The sequence below is a fragment of the Thamnophis elegans genome, chromosome 3 (genome assembly GCF_009769535.1).
Source record: "Thamnophis elegans isolate rThaEle1 chromosome 3, rThaEle1.pri, whole genome shotgun sequence".
NCBI classification, from domain to species: domain Eukaryota; kingdom Metazoa; phylum Chordata; class Lepidosauria; order Squamata; family Colubridae; genus Thamnophis; species Thamnophis elegans.
Window position 1 is genome coordinate 59291595 of NC_045543.1, and position 26228 is coordinate 59317822.

General features: G+C 40.4%; 1 protein-coding gene across 3 annotated transcripts in view; it reads left to right on the forward strand.

Moving 5' to 3' along the window:
- ECPAS (Ecm29 proteasome adaptor and scaffold) overlaps window positions 1-26228 on the forward strand; it is a 73337-nt gene that overhangs the window by 23121 nt on the left and 23988 nt on the right. For all 3 annotated transcript variants that reach the window (XM_032212855.1, XM_032212854.1, XM_032212856.1), the window contains 16 exons: window positions 131-180; window positions 2128-2194; window positions 2297-2419; window positions 3426-3529; window positions 5991-6114; window positions 6527-6607; window positions 13977-14196; window positions 17359-17450; window positions 18319-18453; window positions 19002-19167; window positions 20429-20601; window positions 21123-21224; window positions 22165-22288; window positions 23545-23690; window positions 24462-24516; window positions 25397-25511. In XM_032212855.1, coding sequence (XP_032068746.1) covers window positions 131-180; window positions 2128-2194; window positions 2297-2419; window positions 3426-3529; window positions 5991-6114; window positions 6527-6607; window positions 13977-14196; window positions 17359-17450; window positions 18319-18453; window positions 19002-19167; window positions 20429-20601; window positions 21123-21224; window positions 22165-22288; window positions 23545-23690; window positions 24462-24516; window positions 25397-25511 — 1877 coding nt within the window. The remainder of the gene's footprint in view (window positions 1-130; window positions 181-2127; window positions 2195-2296; window positions 2420-3425; window positions 3530-5990; window positions 6115-6526; window positions 6608-13976; window positions 14197-17358; window positions 17451-18318; window positions 18454-19001; window positions 19168-20428; window positions 20602-21122; window positions 21225-22164; window positions 22289-23544; window positions 23691-24461; window positions 24517-25396; window positions 25512-26228) is intronic.

Sequence of the window (26228 nt, forward strand, 5' to 3'; positions counted from 1 at the left end):
TGAACCATATTTTAATATGAATACAGATCACACGACAGAAACATAATTGTCAGGATAAACATGAATGTATATTGTCTCTTTGCTTTCATAGCTCTTTGCTTATCTCACAGTTTTTTTTTAATAATTGAAGGATCCCAAACTGCTTTCAATGGCCTATTCTGCTGTTGGAAAACTTTCCAGGTAACAAAATTGCATTTAGACTGGTGAAATGTCAGTTGATTGTTCTAAAACAATTGTTACTCTGTCAGCAAGCAAGCAGGTTGTCTTAGTGTAAAGGGTTGATCAGATGCTATCTTTTGACAGTCCTAGAATTATAAATTAAATATTTGGAAAGGTGAATGCTAGAAATAATCAATTTTTAAGAAAAGGAGGAATCAAATTGAAAAAATGGATTGTTCTCTACATTGCTTAAGTGGTACACATTTAAATTTAATCGGAGTAAAGACAGCAACATCATGCTAAAGAATTCCAAATGTAAAATCTGTCCTTAAAAAGGCCTGTCAAAATTGAGCTGGTTATATTCTTTTTTTAAACTGTTTTTGCTCAGTATTAGGAAAAGTATAAATCTTCACAACAGTTATTCATTTGGCTGATCTCAGAGAGATAACCAGAATCATATGTTATTAATTATCGAATAATTATGAGCCGTGGTGGCACAGTGGTTAGAGTGCAGTACTGCAGGCTACTTCTGCTGACTGCCAGTTGCCTGCAATTTGGCAGTTCAAATCTCACCAGCTCAAGGTTGACTCAGCCTTTCATCCTTCTGAGTGGGTAAAATGAGGACCCAAATTGTTGGGGGCAATATGCTGACTCTGTAAACTCCTTAGAAAGGACTGTAAAGCACTGTAAAGTAGTATATAAGTGCTGTTGCTATAGTAATGAACAAGCATGTCCATGTAGTAACCAAGCCTCAAACTCAGAGCGCCTTTTAAGTAGGGGGAAGCCCATGTAAGTCTATTGTATGTGCAAATATAAATTATTAGCGTCTGACATTATTCTGATTGAGAGCTAATAGTGCAAAAAGGGCAAATGATTAAAGATAGCGAGCTACTAAATTCTCATCCTTATCTGCAATCCTAAACAATCTCAATATAATATAAACAGAATGGGATGCATTTCAAAGCATGTAAAGGATTGCATAGCAGGACAAATAGCTATCTCTCAGTTTTAAGTTGCAATCCTAGGTTTATTAACAATATAGCAATACAGATAAATTATACTATCTGGCCCCCACTTAACGGAAAACTGGAATCCATTGTACTCTTAATTCAGCCTTTCCCATTTGTTTCCTATCATTTTTCATTCATCTGCACATTGTTATTTTAACCTTTTCGTTGATCAAAAATGGGTTTAGGTATTTTAATCGTTACTAGTAGTTTTTAATCTAGGTGCAGTATAATATGAGATAAAAACCACAAAACAGAACAGAAATCCATTTAAACATCTAATCTCAGTGCTATGATACTTTAACTAGCATGTTAAGGACCTTTTTATATCTTAAGGTATGAGATCCAAATATAGTTTAAGGGTGGGAATTGATTCCATAAATTAGGGGCTAGATGGGATAAAGCTCTGAAATGAAAGGTGGTCATTCCAATATGAAGAAAAAGTAGGAGATCCTGATTGTGTGAATGAGATAACTGAAAAATGATAGGAAACAAATGGGAAAGGCTGAATTAAGAGTACAATGGATTCTTCAGTCAGGATAGATTTTACAACTACAGAGCCATTTTTCTGTTAAGTGGGAGTACATAGAAGAATGAATTGTGTTGAACTTCAGAAGGCCAGTGCCAGGAATTTTAATTGGTAATGCTTCTAAAGTCCTAATCACATGGTTTGGCCAAAAGACGAAATACCGGTAGTGGTGAATCAGAAAACAATTTATTTTTACTTCAGTAACATGTGGTATTTAACATTTTGGAACCCAATATTTTTGGTGTTGACATAAAAATCTCAAAATGTAACATATAAACAGAAGTTAATAATTCTGGGGCACTTTACAAATTTCCATTAGAACAAAATAACTAGTATATGAGAAATACCATTTGAGAAAATGTCTAGTTAATAAGTTAACTGAAATTCCTACTTTGTTTCAAATAAAATCCTTTTAAAAATACTTTTTTCCAGCCGAATACCTCAACTGTTTACCAAGGATCTTGCACTGGTCCAACAATTTTTTGAAGCTCTTTCTAAGGTTGGTGATTTTATTTTAATTTTACCAAAGAGTTTATCTAAAAGGTTTTTATCCTTATTTGTGGGATACTTATTAGATATTGATACCTACATATCATTTCAGGAAGACCCTGATACCAGACTAGCTATTCAGGAAGCTCTATCCATGATGGTTGGTGCATACACCAGTTTAGAAGGAGCACCTCGTACTCTCATGGAGGCACTTGTAGCCTCTAACCTAATCAAGGTAAGTCACCAGGATATGAAAGGAGTGTGAAAACCCGGGCTTAGTTTTCCTTGAATCCCTTGTGCATAAGAATGGTTATATTAATTTATGGTATGCAACTAGGAGAAGAAAAATCTCTTTCTCCCTCTCTTGTCTCCATTCCTTGTTTCTTCATTATCTACATACATGTATACAGTCAGTTATGTTGGTTTATATTTTTTTAGAATTTCCAGGCAATATAGAAATTTCAGCTAAGGATTTTGGGGATTATAGTCCAGTGCATTAAGAGGGAATCATGTTGCTTAAAATTAGTTTATCATACTGTATACATGAACAATATGTTTTTTATTATGGAACTTCCACTTTAATAATTGCATATTAATTGTTCTTTAAAAATATATTAATAAGTGGAGTCACAAATAATGCCAGTTGACCGCATACAGGCATTATTTGATCTATGCAATATGTTGTTAAAGACTACTTTTAGAACTACATATAAAGCCAGCATCAGCACATTTTTAACCCTTCAATTATATCATGGAAACCTGAACATTTTATGGCCGACATAAGATGCTATACTGTGTTTTACATTGTGTTGCATCACACCTATAATTACTGACCTGGTTGTGCTTGCTCTTGCTGCACCAAGGGAGCAGTAAAAATAATTATGTGTGCTATTTCAAATATTGAGAAATGTTGATTCCTGAGAAAGAATCTTCAATAATCTGTTCTTTGTCAGGTAAACTATGCATGAGCAGAGATCTATTATTTATTCACAAAGAGGTTTTTTCATATTATTTTGTTTAATTGCAACATATAATTAATGCCTAAGTCATTAAAGGAGGTTCAGGAAAAAATATTTTAAAAAAATCATAACTATGAAACAAAGCATGCTATAAATGAGACCTTTTTGCACCTGCCATTTTACTTTGGGTGCATACAGTATTTTGAATATTGTATGTAAGTGCCTGATTTGGTAAATAGTTTGTTTCTGATTATTTCTTTGTCTTTCTGCCTTTTTTTTTAGCCTCAAGTCCAAGTCCGCCAAGTAGCTGTAAAATTTGCCAGCACAGTGTTTCCTTCTGATCACATTCCTTCACGATACTTGCTACTTCTAGCTGCAGGAGATCCGTACGTTTAATATTGCATTATAGGCTGGGTATAAAATGCTAATGTTATATAACAATATCTTAAATAGGGATCAGTAATTCTTATTTTGAGTCTTTTAAACTATTACTTCAATTGATACCCATTTTACTTGTTGTGTAAAACATTATTCATTTATTAGAGTTTTATTATGCCTTTATTATTTCACCTCAAATCACTGAATGCACATAATCCTTCCACCTCCTCCTCTTTCCCCCACAACAGCAACCCCGTGAAGTGAATTGGAATGAAAGAGAAAGTAACTTCCCCATAGTTACTCAGCCAGCTTTCTTGCCTAAGGCAGAACTGGAACTATGGTTGCTAGGCCAGCACCTTAACCATTATACTGAACTGGCTGTCTTTTAATTGACATACTTTAGACATCAAGTCTTTCAAACATATAGTATGGGATTATATTGATCCTTGGAAACTTACTTTGCATCTTTATTTATATTTGACACACACCGTTAGTACATGTTATTGATGCCAGTTTGTATATCAAATCTAAAACTCATTGCTTTATCTCAAAAATTGCTTCCACCATCACTATCAGAGCCTGGCCTGGTAGACGATAATTAAAAGTCTTTTAGTAAATAGTATCACCTTTGATTTTGAAGCTAATATTTATAGCTTTCGACATAGACAGAAGAAGACAACTGGGGCTTCTTGCCACCCTGCAAGGCAGGTGCCCCAAACGGAACAAATAAAGGGAGATAGATTAGGGGCAGGGGGGTGGCCAGAGTATACTTTGTATACTTGTGGTATACCAAAGTATATTTTGGCCACCTAATGAGCAGGAAGGACTCACTGGAGAAGAATGCTGGGAAAGATTGAGGGCAAAAGAAGAAGGGGACAACAGAGAATCTGGATGGAATCACCGAAGCAGTAGGCGTGAGCTTAAATGGACTCCGGGGGATGGTAGAGGACAGGAAGGACTGGAGGAATGTTGTCCATGGAGTCGCGATGGATTGGACACGACTTTGCAACTACAACAACAAGATGGTGGGGAGGTGGAGGTGGAGGCAGTCCTTTATCTTATTGAGACTCAGGCCTAGAAGGGATCAAGGCTGGAATAGCTTGGCCAGGAGTGAGTATTTGATTAATGACCTGCATTTCTCATTTAACTGCAGTGGGGAGTGCTGGGATTGCCATTGTAAATTGGTGTGGTCCTGTGAAGTCTTGCTTTACAACCACCCAACCTATGACTGCAATCCTACTCCCAATTGGGGCCATTAGGCATGGTTGAACACATAATAATTAGGTTTTAAAGAATGAAAGATCTGTAGGAAGCTGATGAAAACGAGAAAATAATAGCTAAAGTTATGTCCAAAACTAACATTGTAAGCCAAAATCATAAAGGTTACTGACCCCTTTAGACCTGTGGAAATAGTAAAACCATGGAAACAATTTTCATAAGATTGTGTCTAATAAATGGTATTCAGAGTTGTATGAGTGGTTTAGAAAGTTGGTAGAAAAATTAGAAGCAAAGCACTGATGTCCAACCTATGAGTAGAAACGGAAATAATATTTGCTGTATTTTGGAATATAGAAAGCTTTGCTAGATCAGATAAAATGTTTATTTAATTTAGCAACACATTGCTCAAGATTACCAGGCATAATAATATCTGGTTTACTCTTTGTCCAAATTTTTAAATTCTAAACCTCACCTTGCATCAACAATTGGACTTTGGACTTTGGACACAGAGAGATCTTTTCTATAAGGTTTTGTCAAAATAAAAAAAGTCTGAAAAATGCAATGTCCCAGTTCCTATATAATAAAAGCTAGGAATTTAAATTATGTATCTGCTAAAAATGTCTTCCTCTTTATTGCAGCTGGCACAATGAATAAATCAGAATAAATTTTTATTTTTGCATTTTCAAAAGTAGCTTACATTTATGAGAGAGGTATTTTTTTAAGTCAATTTGTAAGTAAAATCAGCTTTAAGTCATGGGTGATTTGTTTAATGTCTCTGTTAAGATTTGATAAGTCTAGAGTCTACTGAACCAAACCAAAGTTTAGTTTATTGTTAGCCAGTGTCCAAATAAGAAGACATTAGAAAGAGGATCCTGGCTGTTTCTTGTTTGTGCATGTGATGCTAAATAATTGGTTCTTAGGGTTGTGCAATCCTGTGGAAAACATTTCAAGCAATGTATTTTGGAATGCAAGGGAGCCCAATGGAAAAGAAGTGTCTTTTCCTAGAATTCCATGGCTTCCCTCTTTGAATTATGTATGATTCCAGGAGAGGATGCAGCTACTTTAAAGAGTTGCAGACAGGTACTACAATCTACATTCTGAATTGCCTTTTTGAAATCAAATCCAGAATATAAACAGCCCTTGCATTAATATGAGCTGACATATTAATTAATATTATTTTGGGAGGCTGATGGAGAAAAGGTTCTATTTGCTTGTGCATATATGAAAATGTTGTATTTTAATTTTTGAAAGGCGGGAAGAAGTACATGGAGAAGCACAACGTGCTCTGAGAACATTTCCTGGTAAAAATGAAAAGGAAAGTGCTGATAAACAGATGCCTTCATTCCCAGAAATGGTTCAATATATTCAAGAGAAGGTACAGGACTTCAGCTTAAACCTCTGTGTAATACTATGGTACACACTGTTCAAAGTATAGCCATAATACCGAACTCCCAACCCCGTTCCCTATTGAGGACATGAATTGAATTACATGTAGTTCTTGTTTAGTGACTACAGTTGAGACTTTAAGTGGTCTCTAAATTAAAATCATATGACCATGATTGTTTTTATTATTTTACTTCAGCTTTCCTTTGCTTTTTAGCCCTGCACAAATTGTAAATGCAGGCATTGGTCACAAAGTTACTTGGTTACTGTCCAAGGCAGTCATTAAGCAGGGACTACCTATAAAGGCATAGGACTAGTTGTAAAATCCAGTAATTTGTATAAATTGCAAAACATTTGAGGAATAAGTGTCATGTTCTGTTAAATGCATAAATACTTTATTTTAGGCCTCTCACCGAATGAAAACTCCTGCTAAATATATGACTGGAACAACAGTAATGCCTTTCAACCCAGCTACTTTTGGAGAGGTATGCATCTCAGTTACAATTTAGGGAAAGCCCTATTTGTTAATAGCAAAATTATCTTCTGTATATATTAGGCCATCTTGAAATAGCACGTACTTGAAATTTTATTGGACTTTTTTGTGGGTTATGAGTGAGGACGCAGCATTTTCCAGCCCCTCTGCAAGTTGCTCCTGATATTCAGTGAGAAAATGGGACGTTATTTTTTCCTTTGCACAATAAACAAACAAAAAAATGTTAACTCCTGGTAAATTTAATATGCTGATATATTTTAGGTGAACTAATTTGATGTGATTAAGCCTACAGGATAGAAACCATGAGTTCTAGTCCTGCCTTAGGCATGAAGCCAGTTCTTGGGTCAGTCATTCTTTCTCAGCTCTAGGAAGGCATTGGTAAACCACTTTTGAAAATCTTAACAAGCAAACTGCAGGGGCCAAATCCATGCAGTCACCTGAAGACAAAACCGTTTGGAAGGTACCCCCCCCCCCCCAAGTATTTTAAAACGACTACAAAGCAAAACGGAAGCCTCTAAACATTATCAGCCATGCCTTCTTCCAATGCCTAATAAATAAATTTAAAAAGTGATCATGAAGAAAAAAATGATGCTTTTTCCTTAGACATTTATTAAAAATTGAGTAGAAAGTTGATATTAAGAAACTTTCTGTACCCAATATCTATATGCTTTGTTCTTTTCCTTTGTGAAATTGTGCTGTTTCCAGAGTGAGGTGTGGGAGGAGTAACCATTGGGTATTAACCCAGCCTTCTTGCCCTTGGAGTCTGAGGATAATCTTTTGAAGCCACGCTTCTGATCCTCCTCTTGCTTTCCCAGATTAACCTCAGATTCCAGCCCAGGAGGAGTGTTTTCCAGACTCTCCCTCACCTGAAAAGTTTAGGGTTTTTTTCCTTCAGGTTTTTCTAGGATTGCAGCCTCTAAGAATCCCCAGGATTCTTCAGGCTGCATCACCTTGCCTTAGAATTAAGGCTTTTTTTCCTTACAGCGTTTTTTCTCTTTAAGAAGATTTCTGTGAATTACTCACCCCTCCTGCTGTGCTCTCAGCACTAGACAGCCACGCTGCTGGCTAGCGCGATTCCCCAGCAACCGGAGGGTTGCGTAAGAGGGCAAAAGGAGCCCAGTGGAGGAGCGGGGAGCCGAGGAATCTTCCCCCAATGCTCCCAAGCAGCTGGGAATCAAAGCGGTGACTGGCGGCCGCCATCTTGGATCCCCACCATCTTGAAGAGAGCACATGGTCGAGCGCGTGATCGGCTTTCCTCATGGAAGCCGAAAGCGCTCAGACAGCATCGAGAAGGCCGGAAGAGGCCTGGAGCGGCCCTATTCTGCCGGTGGATCCGCAGAAGGCCTAGAAGCCTCGGTGTAGGCCAGCTGGGAAAGAGAAGATCAGCCAGCAGAGAACAAGGAGGGAGTGAGCAACAAAACTGTGAGTGTTATGGCGGAGGCGGCGAAGCGTGGGGGTGCAGGCCCGAGACCAGGGGACCCTGATCCAGGCGAGGGGTCTTCCAAGGGAGCTTCTTGGGGCCCCAGATGGAGATCCCTCGACAAAAGAGGAAAGCCCAGGGCACCCAGGAAGGAGCCCCGCTCCCAGGGAAGCCGAGTCACCAGGGCCTCCTCAAGAAGGTTTAGGGACACCGTCAGTCCATCACCTTCCAGGTCATGCTCCCCTCGCAGGCTTCCTGCACTGGCAGAGGCCCAGCCTCCCTCCCCTGGCTCCTCCAGGGGCTCAGGCAGGAGGCATAGCTCCATTTCCCCCCCCCCCCCCTTTCGCCTGCTCATTCCTCTGAAATGAGGGGGTATCCCTTTGGGCGCAGGGTTTCCAGCTCAGCTAGGCCCAGGCTGGCACCAAATTCCCCAAAGGCAAGGGATCACTTACAGCCCCCAGAGCTCCGCCCTGCCCCCCCCGCAGAGCTACCTGAGAGCTTCCAGGAGGTCCTAGCCGGGGCCTTAGCACAAGTGATGGCCGCTGGGATGCAGCACCAACCCCAGGCCTCACAACCTTTCAGGCAATAACCTGAGCCATTAGGGCGGCCGCTTCTGCTTCCTTTTTTAACAGGTCCACGGTGTTGTGGCTGGAAGACCTGAGGGACAGAACACCTGCCACGGAGGTGCGACTGCTGCAAGCCCTTTCGAAGATGCTGGCAGCCACACAATTCTCTGCGGACGCTACCCTGGATGCAGTTAAGTATGCACCCCGAGCTTTATCTTCCTCTGTAGCGTCCAGGCGCTTACTGTGATTGCGCCACTGGCAGGCGGAGTCCCGAACCAAATGGCACCTTGCAGGAGCAGACTACGTCGGGGACAAGCTGTTCGCCGCCTCGCTGGACCCGCTTCTGGTGGAGGACAAAAACAAGAAGAAGGTCCTCCCATCCACGACCAGACGGTCAGATAACTGGCGTGCCCCCTACCCCAGGAGAACGTCCTTCCGCCAGCCTGATTCGGAGGCTCAGTCTCACAGGTATCAACCCCCCAGGTTCCAGAGGCAAGGGGACAGGCAGTCCTTTAGGGACAGATTCAGGGGCCAGCAGCAAGGCAAACGGCCCTTTCGAGGAGGAGACAGTCGCCCATTCCGCAGGTTCAAATGATCCAGCCACGGATCACCCCATTGGCAGTCGCCTCGCCCTTTTCGCGGATACCTGGGAACGCATCACCTCTGACGAGTGGGTCCTCCAGACGGTTAAACTCGGGTTACACCTGGAGTTTCGCTCGCAACCCCCTAACAGGTTCCGCACCTTCACCTACTGTGCTGATCCGGCCAAACGAGCCCTTAGGCTAAGGCCATCAAACACCTCCTGGACATCAAGGCCATTGAAGAGGTCCCAGAGGGGGAGAGAGGTTCCGGATTCTATTCCCATCTGTTTCTGGTTCCCAAGAGCTCAGGAGGGTGGAGAGCTATCCTGGATCAACTCAATTCCAGGGTAGTCTACCGTAGATTCAAGATGACTTCCCTGAAGTCCATCTTGGAAGGCATACGACAGGGTGACTATGGCCTCCATCGACCTTACGGAGGCCTACCTCCACATCAGCATCGCCCCGGAACATCGCAGGTTCCTTAGGTTCTCACATGGGGGAAATCACTTCCAATATAGAGCCCTTCCTTTCGGGCTGGCCTCAGCCCCCAGGACCTTTACCAAGGTGCTGGCTGCAGCTGCAGATCACCTGTGTTCCCTACCAGTCCATCTATTTTGCTATCTAGACGACATCTTAGTCCTAGCCAGGTCCCCAGCCACGGCCAGACAGGATCTGGGCACCACCATTGACACTCTCAGGTCCCTGGGGTTCTCTATCAACCTAGAGAAGAGCCAGCTGGTTCCATCTACCAGGCTCCAACACCTCGGCTCTATTATTGATTCGTGTCTGGGGAGGTGTTCCTTCCCCAGGAGCGAAGGGACAGCATTGTGCAGATAATTCATGAAGTTCGTAAATTACGATCTGTCCCTGTAGTTCTTCTTTCCAGGCTCCTTGGGAAATTCATTTCTTGTATAGGGATCGTGCCTTGGGCTCGCCTACACGCCAGGGAGCTGCAGTAGTTCCTGCTTCCATACCAGAAGGCGGGGACGAGCGACGCCAGATTTAAGATCCGAGTGTCGCCCCAGGTGCTGCTTTCATTCCGTTGGTGGCTGACCCCGGCACAGACCAAGGGATTCCTCTTCAAGGAGCCAGCGAGGAAAATACTCACGACGGACGGGAGCCTGTTCGGCTGGGGAGCACACCTGGAAGCTCAGATGGCCCAGGGACGCTGGACTCCAACAGATCTGCGCAACAACATCAACTGGTTGGAGCTCAGAGCCATCCACCTGGCCCTACGACACTTCAAGACCACAGTCACCGGTCATCACATCCTGGTCCTGACGGACAACGTGGCAGCCAAGACCCACGTGAACAGGCAAGGGGGAACCCACTCCAAGGCCCTTCGCGACGAGGCCCTCCGGTTAGGCAATTGGGCAGAGAGACATCTCCAATTCATCAGAGCAGAACACATCTCCAGGATGGAGAACCACCAAGCGGACTGGCTCAGCAGGCAGACGGTCAACAACGGAGAGTGGCAGCTCCACCCCAGCATCTTCGAGCGGATCTGCGAAAGGTTCGGACAACCGACGGTGGATCTCTTCGCAACTCCAGCGAATGCCCAGCTGCCGAACTTCATAGCGAGGTTTCCCTCCAGAGGAGCCATGGACATGGACGCCCTCCGCTGCAGATGGCCACCAGGTCTACTTTACGCATTTCCCCCCCTTCCCCTCATTCCCGGGGTTCTGAGGAGGCTAGTGTCAGAGGGGGCAGAGATGATTCTAGTAGCTCCCTTCTGGCCACGCCGCCCCTGGCTAGCAGACCTGATGGAGCTGTCCTCAGCTCCCCACTGGAGGATCCCCCCGGGGGAGGTGTCCCTACATCAGAGATCTCTGGAGCATCCGGACCCGGAGTGGCTCTATCTGACTGCGTGGCGATTGAGCGGGAACAGCTAAGAGAGGCCCAATATTCCTCCAAGGTCATTAGGACCGTTGAGGCGTCCAGGAGGCAATCCACCACTCGCATTTACAACTCCTCCTGGGTGACCTTTGCCGACTGGTGTAAAGCAAAGGACATTCAACCTGCTGCGGCCTCGGTTCCTCAGGTCCTGGACTTCCTGCAGGAAGGTCTGGAGAAGGGTCTCGCCCCCAGCACTCTTAGGAGACAGGTCTCGGCCCTCTCCACCATTCTACGGGGGGTGGACGCTCCACCCTTATCCCAACACCCGGTCCTCAAGCGTTTCCTCAAAGGAGCGGCGAATCTTAAGCCCCCAGCGGTCCATCGCTTCCCCTCCTGGGACCTACCTACGGTCCTCCAGGCCTTGACGGAGGCACCGATCGAACCCTTGAGGGAGGTTTCCCTCCAATTTCTGACCCTTAAGGTCATCTTCCTGGTCGCCATCACCTCGGCCAGGAGAGTTTCTGAGATCAACGCTCTCTCCAGCAGAGCGGACCTTTGCACATTCCTAGAGAACCGGGTAATCCTCAGATTGGACCCCGCGTTCACGCCCAAGGTCAATTCCCCCTTCCACAGGGCTCTAGAGATAATTCTGCCGGACTTCTGTCCGCAACCCTCCGGGGATAGGGAAAGATTGTGGCACAAGTTAGACGTCAGGAGAGCCTTGCACATTTACCTTAAGCGCACGGCTCCCTTTAGGCGCTCAGAAGCGCTCTTCGTGTCATATCAACCTTCCACCAGAGGCCCTAAGGTTTCCCCGGCCACCATCAGCAGGTGGATAAGGGCAGCCATTTCACAGGCCTACCAGGCACGGGGTATTCAGGTCCCAGAGGGCATCACAGCGCACTCCACGAGGAGTGCGGCCACCTCAGCAGCCTGGGCCACCCAGGCCCCCATAGAAGAGATCTGCCGGGCCGCCGCCTGGGCGTCTCCTTCCCCTTTCATTAGATATTACCGTCTAGATGCCTCCGCGTCTGCGGAGGCAGCCTTCCGCAGGAGGGTGCTGCAGGGAGTCCTAGACTCTTGAGGGTCTCAGGCCCAATAATCCCTCCCTAGGACATCTAGCCTTGGTATGTCCCAATGGTTACTCCTCCCACACCTCACTCTGGAAACTGGCAGTTGGTCTTACCTGAACTGCATGTTTAAGAGTAGGTGTGGGAGGAGTCACTTCCCCCCCTTGTTTAGCGTGCCCCACGCCAGGGGCCTGAGTTAGCTTCGTGGTCATTCAGGCTCAATAGGAAGGATAGGTGCTTGCGCTGTTCTGTGTTCTTTCCTTCCATGACTGCTACGACTATCGGTTAATAAGGGAGAGCAAGAGGAGGATTAGAGGTGTGGCTTCAAAAGATTATCCTCAGACTCCAAGGGCAAGAAGGCTGGGTTAATACCCAATGGTTACTCCTCCCACACCTACTCTTAAACATGCAGTTCAGGTAAGACCAACTGCCAATTTATGCAACATCAGGCATGATCCATCTATTTTAAAATTATTTCACTAAAACTGACCGGCTACTAGAGTTAATATATTCCCAAAGAAATAAATGAGACAGCACAATTCAACTCTACAGTCATCTCTTTAATAGATTTTCTTCAGCAGACTAGGCCAGCTTTTGCAGTAGTAGCTTCAAGCAGAATAATGTATGTTTATAATTTTAAGAGTAAGGCTAATTCTGCTGACTGCCAGCTCTTTTAATGCTCACCGGCTTGAGGTTGACTCACCTTCCATCCTTACAAGATCGGTAAAATGAGGACCCAGACTTTTGGGGGCAATATGCTGATTCTGTAAACCTCTAACTCTACAGAGCGGGCTGTAAAGCATTATGAAGCAGTATATACGTCTGCTAATGCTAAAAAAAACCCCACTCATTTGATAGAAAACAGACTGTGTGTGTGTGTGTGTGAGTGTGAGAAAAAGAGAGAGAGAAATCCCACCCCTAAACTCCCTAGATGAGTGACGGCTAACCTTTTTGTCCTCACATGCTGAAGTCCATACCCACAATGCAATGCGCCCCACCCCCTGTGCATGCTCGCATGACACTTCTCGCACTCTGCATGTGCATGTGTGCAACCACCCCTTGTTTTGGGCATAGCGGGCCTCCCTGAAGTCTCCTGGGACCAAACCTGGGGGCCGGGGAGGCGCCGCACCCCCCCCACAACACCCCATTTTTGACCTAGCAGGCCTCCTTGAAGCTTCCTGAAACAAAAAAATGGGGCACAGGGGAAGCACCGCGCTCCCCCCGTGCATGCATGCATGACAAACCCCTCCCCGCTGGCGGGAGGCACAGCTGCATGTATGGTGGCACTGAGCTGGGTGATGACTCGTGTTCCTGCAGAGAGGGCTCCACATGCCACTAGTGGAATGCGTGCCATAAGTTCGCCCTCACAGTCCTAGGATCTTCATTATTTTTCAGGCCAGGTGGAGAGTGAAATAACATGAGCTACTATTACTTATCTTTTTTATTCAAAATAGGCTTATAAAGTCCAAAAGCATTCATAGAAATGGTAATTTGTTTTTGAGGGAGTTTATTTTGCAGCATATTGACTACTGTTTTATTTTATTTTTATTTTTAAAATCTTTTAAAAAATAGGTTTGGCATAGGGCATCAAATTTAGCTATCCAGGATACAGTGTGGCAGAGAGCTTAGTTTAGAATATGACATGTTTTTAGGCAAGTTACTGTCAGCCTTAACTTCCTTAACTTTTGAATATTGGGATAATTTGATTGATTTGTCCTAACAGACCCTAGTAATGAATGAGACCGTGACATCTTTTGGACATTTTAAATCACAGTAACACAATAGATGTGATTATTGTACTGTGATTCGTGGCTGAAAAAAGAATCACTGTTGTTTATTATGTAAGGAAAAGTTGGTGATCTTTATATTTTTTTTCTGCTTTGCTTAGATAGTGCTGTATCTTCGGATGTGTCTTGCTCACAGTGCTGGTGTGGTGCCTACTTCTCAGAGCTTAGCTGATATGCAAGATCACGCTCCAGCCATTGGCCGTTATATAAGAAACCTCCTCTCTGGAAATGTTATAACATCTTCATCCTCAAAGGGTGGTGAAAGCAATCCTGTACAGATCTATATAAGTCTCCTTCAGCAGTTGCTCTCTGGTGTTGGAGGTGAGAAGCACACATGTCACAAAGCTTAAAAAATTGTTTTATTGCCTTTATCGTGAATGAGTAATATACTGCTTCAAAAGATGAATTCAGTATCCATTGTTGGTCATTTTGTTAGTGTGAGCAGATTCAGTTCCTAGAAATGTAAGGTCTGTTTTAATGCAATAAATTAGGTCAAAGCCACCTGTCTTTATGAGGCTGATACTTTGAAGCTCCAGTGGTTCCAGTTTTAGAAGAACTAAAAAGTGTATGTTCAGCGAGTATATTTTTGGCAAACCCATTGTTTTGAAAACTGCATAATTTTGACAGGGTGATTTTATTACATTTAAAAAAAAACAATTTTTATATTCCAGTGACCTAATTGGAATATAAATTGAGTGATAGGCCCTCTTACTGTAACCCTTGGCCAGTAAAGAAGGAAAAAAATGGAAGTGTAATTTTTGGCAGAGAAAAACTGCCCATTCTGCATGAGAGCTAAACCAAGCTTTAGCTGATTTAGAATTCTGTTCTCATTCGCTAGTCAGATCTGTCTGTCCTCAAACCAGGCATAAAAGCAATGTATTTTCCCAATTACTTACTACCTATCTATACAGAGGTTCTGTGCAGATATCAAGTGGCATAATCAGTACTAAACTTTGTTTATTCTCCCAGTTCTTTCAAAAATAGATGCCTTAAATTTTAGGCTATTGCCAGGACTTCTACTTTACCACGTGTTTAACTGAACATTTTCATTACCGTAGCTGTATACTAATTCAAGATACTAGATAATAATTTCATCTTCTGACGGGGGAGTGTGGATAGGAGTGAAAAACTATAAGGGAAGCGGCTAACTAATTTTCAGAAGTTAATTTGCTAAAGATAACTGAAAAAAACCCGCAGGTTTTCTAATCTTGCATTCCCTGCTATATATTTCTTTTTCCACTTTTTGGCATCTCTTTCATTGATTCCAGCATTCTAGGCTTTCCCCATCCCTGTCTTACTATCACTTCCTCTTATCACAGCGACACCGGAAGTGGCATCACTTCCAGTATCGCAAGATTTTGGCAGCTGCGCCACTCATTCTTCCATCTTCCCTGCTTTTGGGTTCTGCGTGGGTGAGTCACTGACAGTGTGGGTTCATATCTTATTGCTTAAGTTTTGAATTGCATTTAGGTTTATGTCTCATTTTAAGTTGGGCGGGGGGAGGGATCCAAACTGGCCTTTCTCCAGTTTTTTTTTTAATTGTAAGTATTAAATGCTTACAACCTATCTTTTAAGCAATTACAAGAGATTTATTATAAAACAGTCAATCTCAAAATCAAATAAATTTGACTTTGAGATGTTTTGGGCTCTATAGATAGATGCGCCACTTAGTCTTGGAATGTGTTTCATTCTCATTGCCTGAACTGAAGTATCTGTTATGAATGATGAGATGAGCTTGGATTGGCTACGGTAGCTTTTTTTTTTTTCCAGGAATGATTTGCTAGTGCATCCAAAATGTTAGTAACATAGAATATGTTGTGGCCTTGAAATTCCACAATAGCACACAAGTTTTTGTTGCATCTCTATGTCATAACATTTATTAACAAAATACTATGCATGCACAATGCCGATTGCTGTGTGGGTCAACATATGTTGTACAGCTAAGTCCTCGACTTACGATCACAATTGGATCAGAATTTACATTGCTAAGCAAGGTGGTTGTTGTGATTTGTGCCTGATTTTATAAGCTTCATTGCCACTAATGTTACGCAAATCATTGCAGTTGTTAAACGAATCACATGGCTGTTAAGCAAGCAAATCCAGCTTATCCCATTGACTTTGCTTGTCAGAACCCAGGTGGTAAAGTGATCACATGACCCTGGGATGCTGCAACCACTGTAAATACAGTATATGCCAGTTGCCAAGTACCTAAATTGTGATCATATGAGCGTGGGGATGCTGAACTGGTTGTAAGTGCAAGAACTGGTCACAAGTCACTGTTTTCAACTGTCACTGTTGTAACTTTGAATGATCATTAAACAAATGGTTGTAAGTCGAGGACTATCTGTAGAGCCCCTTATGGTTCAAATATATATTCCAATATTAACATATTGAATATTGTTAAGATTTTTGTAGAGAATCCTGGATTTCATTTTTGAATATCTTCATCTTATATTTCAATTCTCAAGTTTCCTGATGAGATGACACTTTTTAGATGCAGGTTTCTTTGGCCAGAAATTTTTTGACATCCATCCATACAAACCCGTTAAGCAATTCCTTTTCAACAACAACATTCAGAATGCAGGGGAAAATAGTAAGAAATAACAAAATAAACTTAACATTAGAAAAGAATAAAGGAAATACATCCCCTCAGTACCTGATCCCATAAATTGTTGTTGTTAGTTGTAAAGTCATGTCCGACCCTTCGCAATCCCATGGACAATGTTCCTCCAGGCCTTTTTGCCTTTTGTTACTGTCCGTGGAGTTTTCATGGCAAAGATACTGGAGTGGGTTGCCATTTCCTTTTCCATTGGATCACGTTTTGTCAGAGCTCTCTTCTATGACCTGTCTGTCTTGGGTGGCCCTGCATGGCATAGCTCATAGCTTCATTGAGCTACGCAAGCCCCTTCGCCACGACAAGGCAGTAATCCATGAAGGGGAATCCCATAGATACTGACCTCTTAACACCTATTGTAACTTTGGCCAATTGAGCTTTGTAGTAAGATAGAGGATATTTTTAGGTTATATTACTAGCTTTAGTTGTAACTATGCCACATGCAGCATTTCCTGCTGCAAATAAAGTCTCCACTCATCAATTTAGGTATGTTTTTACAAGTATACTATAAGCGCAACAAGGATCCCTTTTACTGTGCAAGCTAAATTTCTACTCCAGAAACAGCTTCGCAAGACAATGTATTATCGTCTGCATCCCACCCATTATGACGTACATGCAGTCGGTCAATGCAAAATATATCTCATAATATTATTAGGTTACATGGTAAAGTAAATGTAAATATTTGTTCCGAATAATTTTGGCATGCCTATTATGAAGACAGTGAATCATATTTGTATGCATGGTGATTTCATTTAGCAAGTTTAGCATTTCATGGTGATTTCATTAGCAAATTCATTTACATAGCATACAATAATTTCTGTTCAAATTTTGGTCATTTTAATAATTTGAGAACTTTTAAAAAAATATAGGTTTGCCAGTCATGTACTGTTTGCTGGAAGTTGTTTCAGTCTATCCTGAAAAGCTGGCTGCAAGATTTATAGACAAGATGGATTGGATAAAGGTATGCTAAAGAAAGAGATGATTTTATTCCAAAATTTTGCACATCATTCCAGTAGAACAGATTTTTTTCCCCATACCCAAGAACGGAATGATTGTGATAGGATTAAAAGTATGTATCTCAGTAGCTCCTAATCTGTTAAAAGTAATTTCATGGAAGCCAACATGGCATCATTGTTATCCACATACTTTTAAATGTGATGTTTCTCAGTGAATTATATAGGCCTCTATAGATAAGTCATAAGGATATCTTTACAATAAGATTTTAAAGAAAAAATCAGTGACAGGAAAATAACAACTTCTGTTAAGAATGTCATTATCAGAAATAAAGATTCAGAGGCAACATTAGTCAGAATTTCTATTAAAGCACCAAAAATAATGTGATAATTAATAGATTGTGGTTTTGTAGTGAATATTTGAATTCCTGTCCCTAGTCTAGTTTCGCTGCATTGCACATAATATTGCAAAAAGCTGTGGTGACACAGTGGTTAGAATGCAGTATTGCAAGCTACTCACTGCCAGGAGTTCGATTCTGCCCAGCTGAAGGTTGACTCAGCTTTCCATCCTTCCAAGGTCGGTAAACTGAGGACCCAGATTGTTGGGGGCAATATGCTGATTGTAAACCACTTAGAGAGGGTTATAAAGCTCTCCATTTAATTGCTATTGCTAATGGTGTTAAAAAGCAAAACCGGTGCAGAATTCTAAGTATCATTGTTCTCCTTCCTCTTCAGTTAAATATTCTTTGAAGAAGATGCTGTTTAGCCATTCCCCACAGAAAACTTGGATTTAATTGGATCAGTCTTTTTATTATTTAAAGACTAGTAGGGTATTATCTATTTTTAACATATTGTATTCCTTTATATTGTTTTCAGAATCTTATGAATACTAATAAGGAAGAAATGCGGGAACTGGCTGCTCTATTTTATTCAGTTGTACTTTCGACAGTGTCAGAAAATGAATTCAAAACATCTGTTCAGCACCTGATAAAAACAGCAAAGGACAATCATGTAATATTTTTGTTTTTACTCCACACCACTTTTATGAATGAAAGTATAATAGTATATTATGTATCTTAAATGCCCTTTTCTGTTTAAGGAATATTGAACTAAATTATGAGTGAAGAGTTTTTTTTACGAATATCAAAAAACTGGAAGAGGTCAATAGTTATGACTAAAATTGGTTAATTAAATGAGTGATTCAGTTCAAATACAGTTGTATATAATGTGAAGTCCTTGTCTGAGGAAAAAAATCTTTGCTTTTAGTTAGTGCATATATATCGCAGTAGCTTAGAAAAAAATCACTTTCATCAGAATGAAAGCATTGATTTTTCTAAGAAGCTATATAGCATGTTTATAAGTAGAGGGGAAAATAATCAATATGCATGGATATAATTTTAGCCTAATTTTAGGCTATTAAAACTCACACTATTATCTTTAAATATAAGAAGGCTGTTCAAAATGTTCTAAATACTCATGTACACACATATGCACACATATATAGATATATCTTAATGAATTGTTAACTTGTTTTTGGATTGTCATTCTTTTCACTGCAGAATCTGGAAATGCAACATGGATCATTATTGGCTCTGGGGTTCACAGTAGGACGGTATTTGTCAAAAAGAAAAATGAAAATAATAGAACTACATGGTATAGAAGACCGAAATACCATTGTAACACCGGAACAAGACCAGCTGATAAAATCAACAACAGAAACTATAGGTCAGTCTGCACGTTTGCACTTTCCCTATATTCTTGGCCCATTTCGTTGGTTTTGAAAAATGAAATAACTTTTGGCCCATTGTGCTGCTTTACCTATCTCTTACTTGAAGTCTTTGTCATAAAACTCATATAACATAATAGTAATCTCAAACTTCTCTCATTTCATTGTTTAATGATGTGATATTTGATTCACAAATCATATGAAAACAGATTTAACTAGTTGCAAGTAATGTACCTGGCATTAAAAATATATTAGTGTTATCTGAGCATGAGCCACTGGCAAATAAAGCCACATAATGGGCTGCTATTTAATTAGCACTGAAGATTCTGTCTTGAAATAGATAATGAGATAAAATGTAGTGTGACTGAATATAAAATTTAAATGAACTAGGATTATGCATATTAGAATAAAGTATCTTTGAGATTTTATAAGTAATAATCTTGAACTGTACTCAAATATGTTGCTCTGCATGTTGCAAAACTTACCGTATTTTTCAGAGTGTAAGACGCACCTTTTTCTCTCAAAAAAGAGGCTGAAAATCTGGGTGCATCTTATACACTGAATACAGCATTTTTTGCCTCCCGAAACCCCACCCCTTCACCAAAATGGCTGTGCATAGCCTTTTGGAGGTTTATAGGATGCTCCTGGGGGCTGGGGAGGGCAGACATGAGCGACAACGGACTGTTTTTTGCTCAATTCCCCCCCCCAGACCCCAGGAGCACGCTATAAGCCTCCTAAAGGCTATGCATGCCCCTTTTTGCTTGGTTTTTGGGGGGCTCACCCCCCCCGGAGCACTCTACAAGCCTCCTAAAGGCTATTTGTGCCCTTTTATTTGAAAAAAAAAAACAAGCCCGTTTCCCAAAAAAACGGGCCATTTTTGGGAGGTCTGCAGAGTGCAAAAAAAAAATTTTTTTTTTAATTGCCTCTTCAAAATCTTGGTGCGTCTTATACTCCGATGTGTCTTATAATCCGAAAAATACGGTATTTTTTGTTGGTACAAATGCTGGGAATTTCTGCGAGTATTCATTTTCTCTGAAAAATATACTTCTCCCACTTGAGGCATGTGTTCAGAAGAATGCAAAAGTTATTAACTGTTTTAAGTTTGGCCTGATATAGGCATAAGGCTAGAAACAGACCATGAGTTCAAGTCCTGCCCTAGTCACTTATGGGCTAAGACCATCTTAGAGGCTGTTCCTTCAGGATACAATCTGCTGGATTTTAAAGGGAAAAATACCAAGTAATCTTTCTACCTTTCACTAGGTTCTTTTTTGGATAGTACATCACCACTTCTAGCAATAGCTGCATGTACAGCACTGGGGGAAATTGGCAGGAATGCACCTTTGCCCATCCCCAACGAAGGCAGTGGTTTTACAAAACTCCATCTTGTTGAAAGTTTACTGGCCAGAATTCCCTCTGGCAAAGAAACTAATAAGGTAATGTTTTGCAACATTGTTACAATTCTCCTATGAGTAAAAGATCTTTGAGCTCTATTGTTTTCTTGTAGACATTTCACTGCCCAAACTAGGTAGCATTATCAGTACTAGAAAGGAATGGGAATTGCTTTCACTTATATTCTAGTGCAGGGTTGTCAAACTTCTGGCTTGTGGGCTGGATGCGTAATGCACTGCCACGCTTATGCCCGGTTTAGCAGAGGGGGAAAAAGTCCCGATATGTCATGTGATGCCACCGTGACAATGTGAGCTTGACATCCTTGTTCTAGTGGCTTACTGTATCAGTGTTGGTGGGAGTAATCTTGGTCAGTTCTTTTTGGTTGGGCTATTTACTGTTAGCTGGTTTGGCAGTCTGATGTTAATCGTGGTATTAATTTATGCTCATCTGGTTTTTTTCCTGATGGGGAAGTGTTTTGGTTTTCCCATTTTAATCTAGTAGATTTTAAAATAACACTCTTTCTCACTCTTACTCTTCCTCCTCCACCCCTCATGATATTTTTAAGATGAAAGAAAGAGCTATTCAAACACTGGGCTACTTTCCAGTAGGGGATGGAGATTTTCCTCATCAGAAGCTACTCTTGCAAGGATTAATGGATTCTGTAGAGGTAATTATTTAATTGTCCTCTTAGAATATATATGTGAAGAAAGGGTTGCTTTTATTAATTCATGCCAATTTCTTAAACTGTGTCCTCAAATATTTTTTTTGTTCCATTTTTCCCCCCCCCCCCCCGGTTATAAATGTTTGTAAATGTTGAAAAAAGTGTCAAATTTAGGAAAACAACACTAATGGCACTCAATGCATAATTATTTTTCACAGTTGCGCTACAGTCAGGAAGTATTGCTACCTTGAACAAGAAGTTTTTGTATAACCTCCTATGCTTCTACATTTCCTGATACGCAGAAGAAAAAATGTCCAGGCCTTGTGTGCCCTTTCAAAGAACTGATCAATCCATTCTTTCGTAATCATTGAAATGATTTCCTCCTTTGTGCTGCAGTTTTGTTCACATATGCCTTTCATCCCATTTTAAATGGGAGGGGGTGGATGGGGGGAATCAGCATCTAATTGGTTAAAATTGAAAGTGTGAGCTCTTTCAATTTATTTATATGATGGCCCTATGACTCTGGCCAAGATACAAATGTTAAAAACCAGCATTAAAACCCATGATTCCCCGATGAAATGATCCAATCACCATAAAACCATGAACAAGGCTAACCTAACTTGAATGCCTGGAGAATTTTGTGGCTTTGGAGTGTCCCTATGGGTTCATGACTGAAAATAAATATCATGGTACCTGTCAACTTTTAGTTGGGAAATGGATGAAAATAATGTTATGAGACTTGAAATTAATTTTGACTTGTGACTTAATTTTGATTTAAATGCAGGAATGATTTTTCAAATCAGCTGAAAATTCCATGGTAGAATGTGTAATGACGTATACTATAATTTACTTCTTTGTAATAAATGTAGCAGGTTTCTTGCCTAGAAAATGCAACTGGTTTTGATAGTGAGTGAACTGAAATTTAATGTTGTTGTGTGTTTCTCAGGCCAAACAAATTGAATTACAGTTTACGGTTGGTGAAGCTATTACCAGTGCTGCAATAGGGACCAGTTCTGTAGCTGCCCGTGATGCATGGATAGTAGCTGAAGAAGAGTATACTGCTCCTATTGGTAGGTTTGGGCATAGGAATATCTAATAATATGTTTCAGAGAATGATTTTAGTTCCTGATATATTAAAAAAAAGCTTCTGTTGTTGACCAAACCCAGAATGACAGATTTCTGTTGAAATTTCGCTTCTATTGTTATTTTGACTTTTGAAAAGTCATTTAATATGGAACCTGCTTCAGCATAATTTTTGCACCTACAATTAGCTTTGTGCTTATGAGTGATAATAGAATATAACTCAGTCAAACAACAACTAAATTCCAAAACTAATCTAGTTTCTGTGATGACTTAGAAGGCAAATGCATACTTTATATCCCAGGGTAGTTTGTAATGGTTTTTTATCTATTCATGTTAAATATGTATATACTTTTTTCAAGAAAACAAACTTTTAAAGCAGTTAATACAAACATTACAATAATAACAGCATCAACTTTTCTATTCCACCTGTCAGGCTTGAAAGTAGTCTGTATGATAAAAAGAATCCTGTCATTTATGCCTCTTGTAAAATCTGGTATAATAATCTGGCTTGCTTTGGGAAACATTGGAGAGACTGATTAAAAAAAGAGAGAAAAAAAATATGACAAAATAATCTATATAGCCCTTATTTGTGTATCACTGTAAACTGTAAACATGTTGCATCTTTTGGTAAGCACAAGTTTACATGAACGTATCTGAAATGGGACAAAAGTCCATAATTTATATATAGAATATTTATAGGCAGAATGTGGCGGATTTCAAAAATTTTTAGAATCTTGAGTGGCTTGCTGGCCATGTGACCGGGTGGGAGTGGCCTGCTGGCCATGTGACTGGGTGGCATTGCCAACTTGTAAAATGTGGTGAACCTCACTTAACAACGCTCTTGCTTAGCAACCAAAATGTTGACTCAGAAACTCTGGCATTTGAAGCACGCAAGTCTTAAAGCTGTCAAGTTACAAGACCTTTGCACCCCTAACCCTTTAGAAAAAAAAACCCAGGGGTGTTCAAACTTGACAGCTTTGAGACTTGTGGACTTCAACTCCCAGAATTCCTCCTCTCGCTCTTCATCTTAATGATGTCCGGATGGACGGGGGGAGGGAGCTGGAACGGCACAGTAGATTTGTGGAATCTCTTCTATAGAAGAGGTTAGAACTGGCAAGAACCCACCCCTGGGCAGAACCCATGAATATTGAAAGTGAAAACATGGCTGACAAGGCTCTATTTTTCCAATCCTTTTGTTTGCATTATACTTAACTTCTTCTCTGCAATGGTTTCAATGTAACAGATGTGAAAATTAATGATGTGGTTCCCTGGGTCCTGGACGTCATTTTGAATAAGCATATCATAAGTCCCAACCCTCACATAAGACAAGCATCCTGTATTTGGCTGTTATCACTGGTGAAGAAGCTGAGTGCCCACAAAGAAATTAAGGTAGGAAGAAAAAATTATGTCTCATTCTCTTTTTTGAGGTTGTAGGGCTCTGATTTAGTTGACCTGTGATTATATGATGCAGTCTTTTGTCCTCTTGCTTGTCTGTTTCTGAATTCCCATTTTTCTACTTGTTCTCGAAGTGCACTTGCTGGGCAAAAGGGATATGGGTCCATTAATGGACTTTTTCCAAAACTCATACAAAAGTAGCAATAGCAATAGCAATAGCAGTTAGACTTATATACCGCTTCATAGGGCTTTCAGCCCTCTCTAAGCGGTTTACAGAGTCAGCATATTGCCCCCAACAACAATCTGGGTCCTCATTTTACCCACCTCGGAAGGATGGAAGGCTGAGTCAACCCTGAGCCGGTGAGATTTGAACAGCCGAACTGCAGAACTGCAGTCAGCTGAAGTAGCCTGCAGTGCTGCATTTAACCACTGCACCACCTCGGCTCTTCAAGTAGGAGAAATTTGTTTGAGACTCACACTTTTATTGTTTTGACAGTGAGGTTGCATGATTCCTGTATTAGCTTGGAAAAAAATCTGCCCTCTAATCATATTTCAAAGGATTATTACCACATCCTTCTACAGAGGATAAAAGAAATTGACATTGTGTTCCCTCAAGAATAAACAATCGGAGGCTTTGCACCAAATGTTGTTCTTCCCTGCTCACAGAGCAAGCCAGAAAAGGGTAGAATTATTCTTATTGGTGAGATTTTAAAATTGGGTTTCAGGTAACAGGTATAAGTTAAAATCCTCTTTTTTCTTTCATAGTCACATCTCAAAGAGATTCAAACTGCATTTGTATCTACTTTGTCTGACACTGATGGTAAGTAGGAATATGCCTGCATTATTTTGTTCATTGATTAAAAATGCAAGTCCTTATTAAAAACAAAAGTGCTTAAGCTTACAGATGTGGAAAAAAACACAAGATTTCAGTACATAGATATTATTTAAATTGTAACTTGCTCTAAAAACACTAAAAATTTGACATTGAAATTATGTAATACCATTGCAAGATTTTTTCAAGTTGTGATTTTTTTATAAAGCCTTATATTTTTCCAAGTAAAATGTTATTTTACAAAAACTAAATATGAATCATTCTTGAACTTGATCCTGCACCTGTTTTTAATTACATATAAAAATGAAATATGTTGCTGTTGCTGAATGCCACCAAGAAAAAGAAAGGAAACCAAATTGTAGAAGTTCTGCAATGATTTCTATTTGATCTGAATTCTAGTCTTAGTGAGGATTGAAACCAATGTATATGCTGTATAGGAGTTTATAGTATTACTGATTAATATAGCAAAATCAGAAGTATAGTTGAGAGGTTTCGTTTGTTATCATTTAATCATTTAGGCATTTCAAGTGCAACAGCTTGTCTCTTAAATAAGAACCTCCAGACCTCTGAACTTTCTGCTATTTCAGACATTTTCAGTCTCACAAAGAATTACTTCCATGTTGTGATATGAGAGACTCAGAGGAAACTGCTTGTTATTCTTTCCTGAGGAGTTGGCTTTTTCGCATTAACATCTCTGGCTGTGGTTTTAGAAGTTCTATTATTGCTGTAGATTGTGATATTTTTATACTTTTGATGGCTATATGTGATTGAACTGGTATTGCACTGGTTAATGTTTGGGCATGGAGAACGATATATAGATGTAACAATTGAGTGTAGTAACATTTAATTTGCTTTCTATTTCTTATAGAACTCAGTCAAGATGTTGCTTCTAAAGGTCTTGGTTTGGTGTACGAGCTTGGAAATGAACAAGATCAACAGGAACTAGTTACTACACTTGTTGAAACTCTTATGACTGGGAAAAGGTATTTTAAAGAAACCTTAACTGATAGAATATGTATCAGGAGGCAGGGAATAATTAAAAAAGGGGATTAAAAGTAAGTGAGTTTAAATATAAAGAAAGTTTGGAGGAATGCTTCAGAACATCTGAACTCTTCTGTTCACGTTTCCTATGAATTATATTGAATCAATATGAGCTTTATTTTAAAATTCTGACATTATAAGATATATTTGCTTTCCTCCTGTATGGCAATCTATAATTTGATCTCAGTATGTTATGTTTCAATGTAATTTATTTGGGACTTGTATCCTAAATACTTTAAAGAACAAAGAGCATCTTAGGATAGTGTGGAATGGGTTTGAAAAAGTAATAAAATCCCTTTATCTGTGCAGTGACATGTTTATATTAATAATGTTTCTTGTAACATCTGTATATGATATGGTCAGGTACTTAAATTAAACCTTTTTAAATGGGCAAAAATTCTGCCAGTCATTTGTTAAAGTCTGAGAGAATAGTTGAATTCAGCCTCTTCTTCCTCCTTTTTACTAATATAAAATAAAATTGAGTAAATATTTCCAGTTACGATAAATTTAAGAGAAGAGTCCCTATTATGCAAGATCCCCATTTGCAGTGGTGTTTCAATATTCAGGTGAATTTTTCCCCCCAAAATGCACATGTATTCTCTTAAGGATCTTAACCTCTTCTTTTTCCAATTAATTTGAGATGTAGATCTGCATAAAAA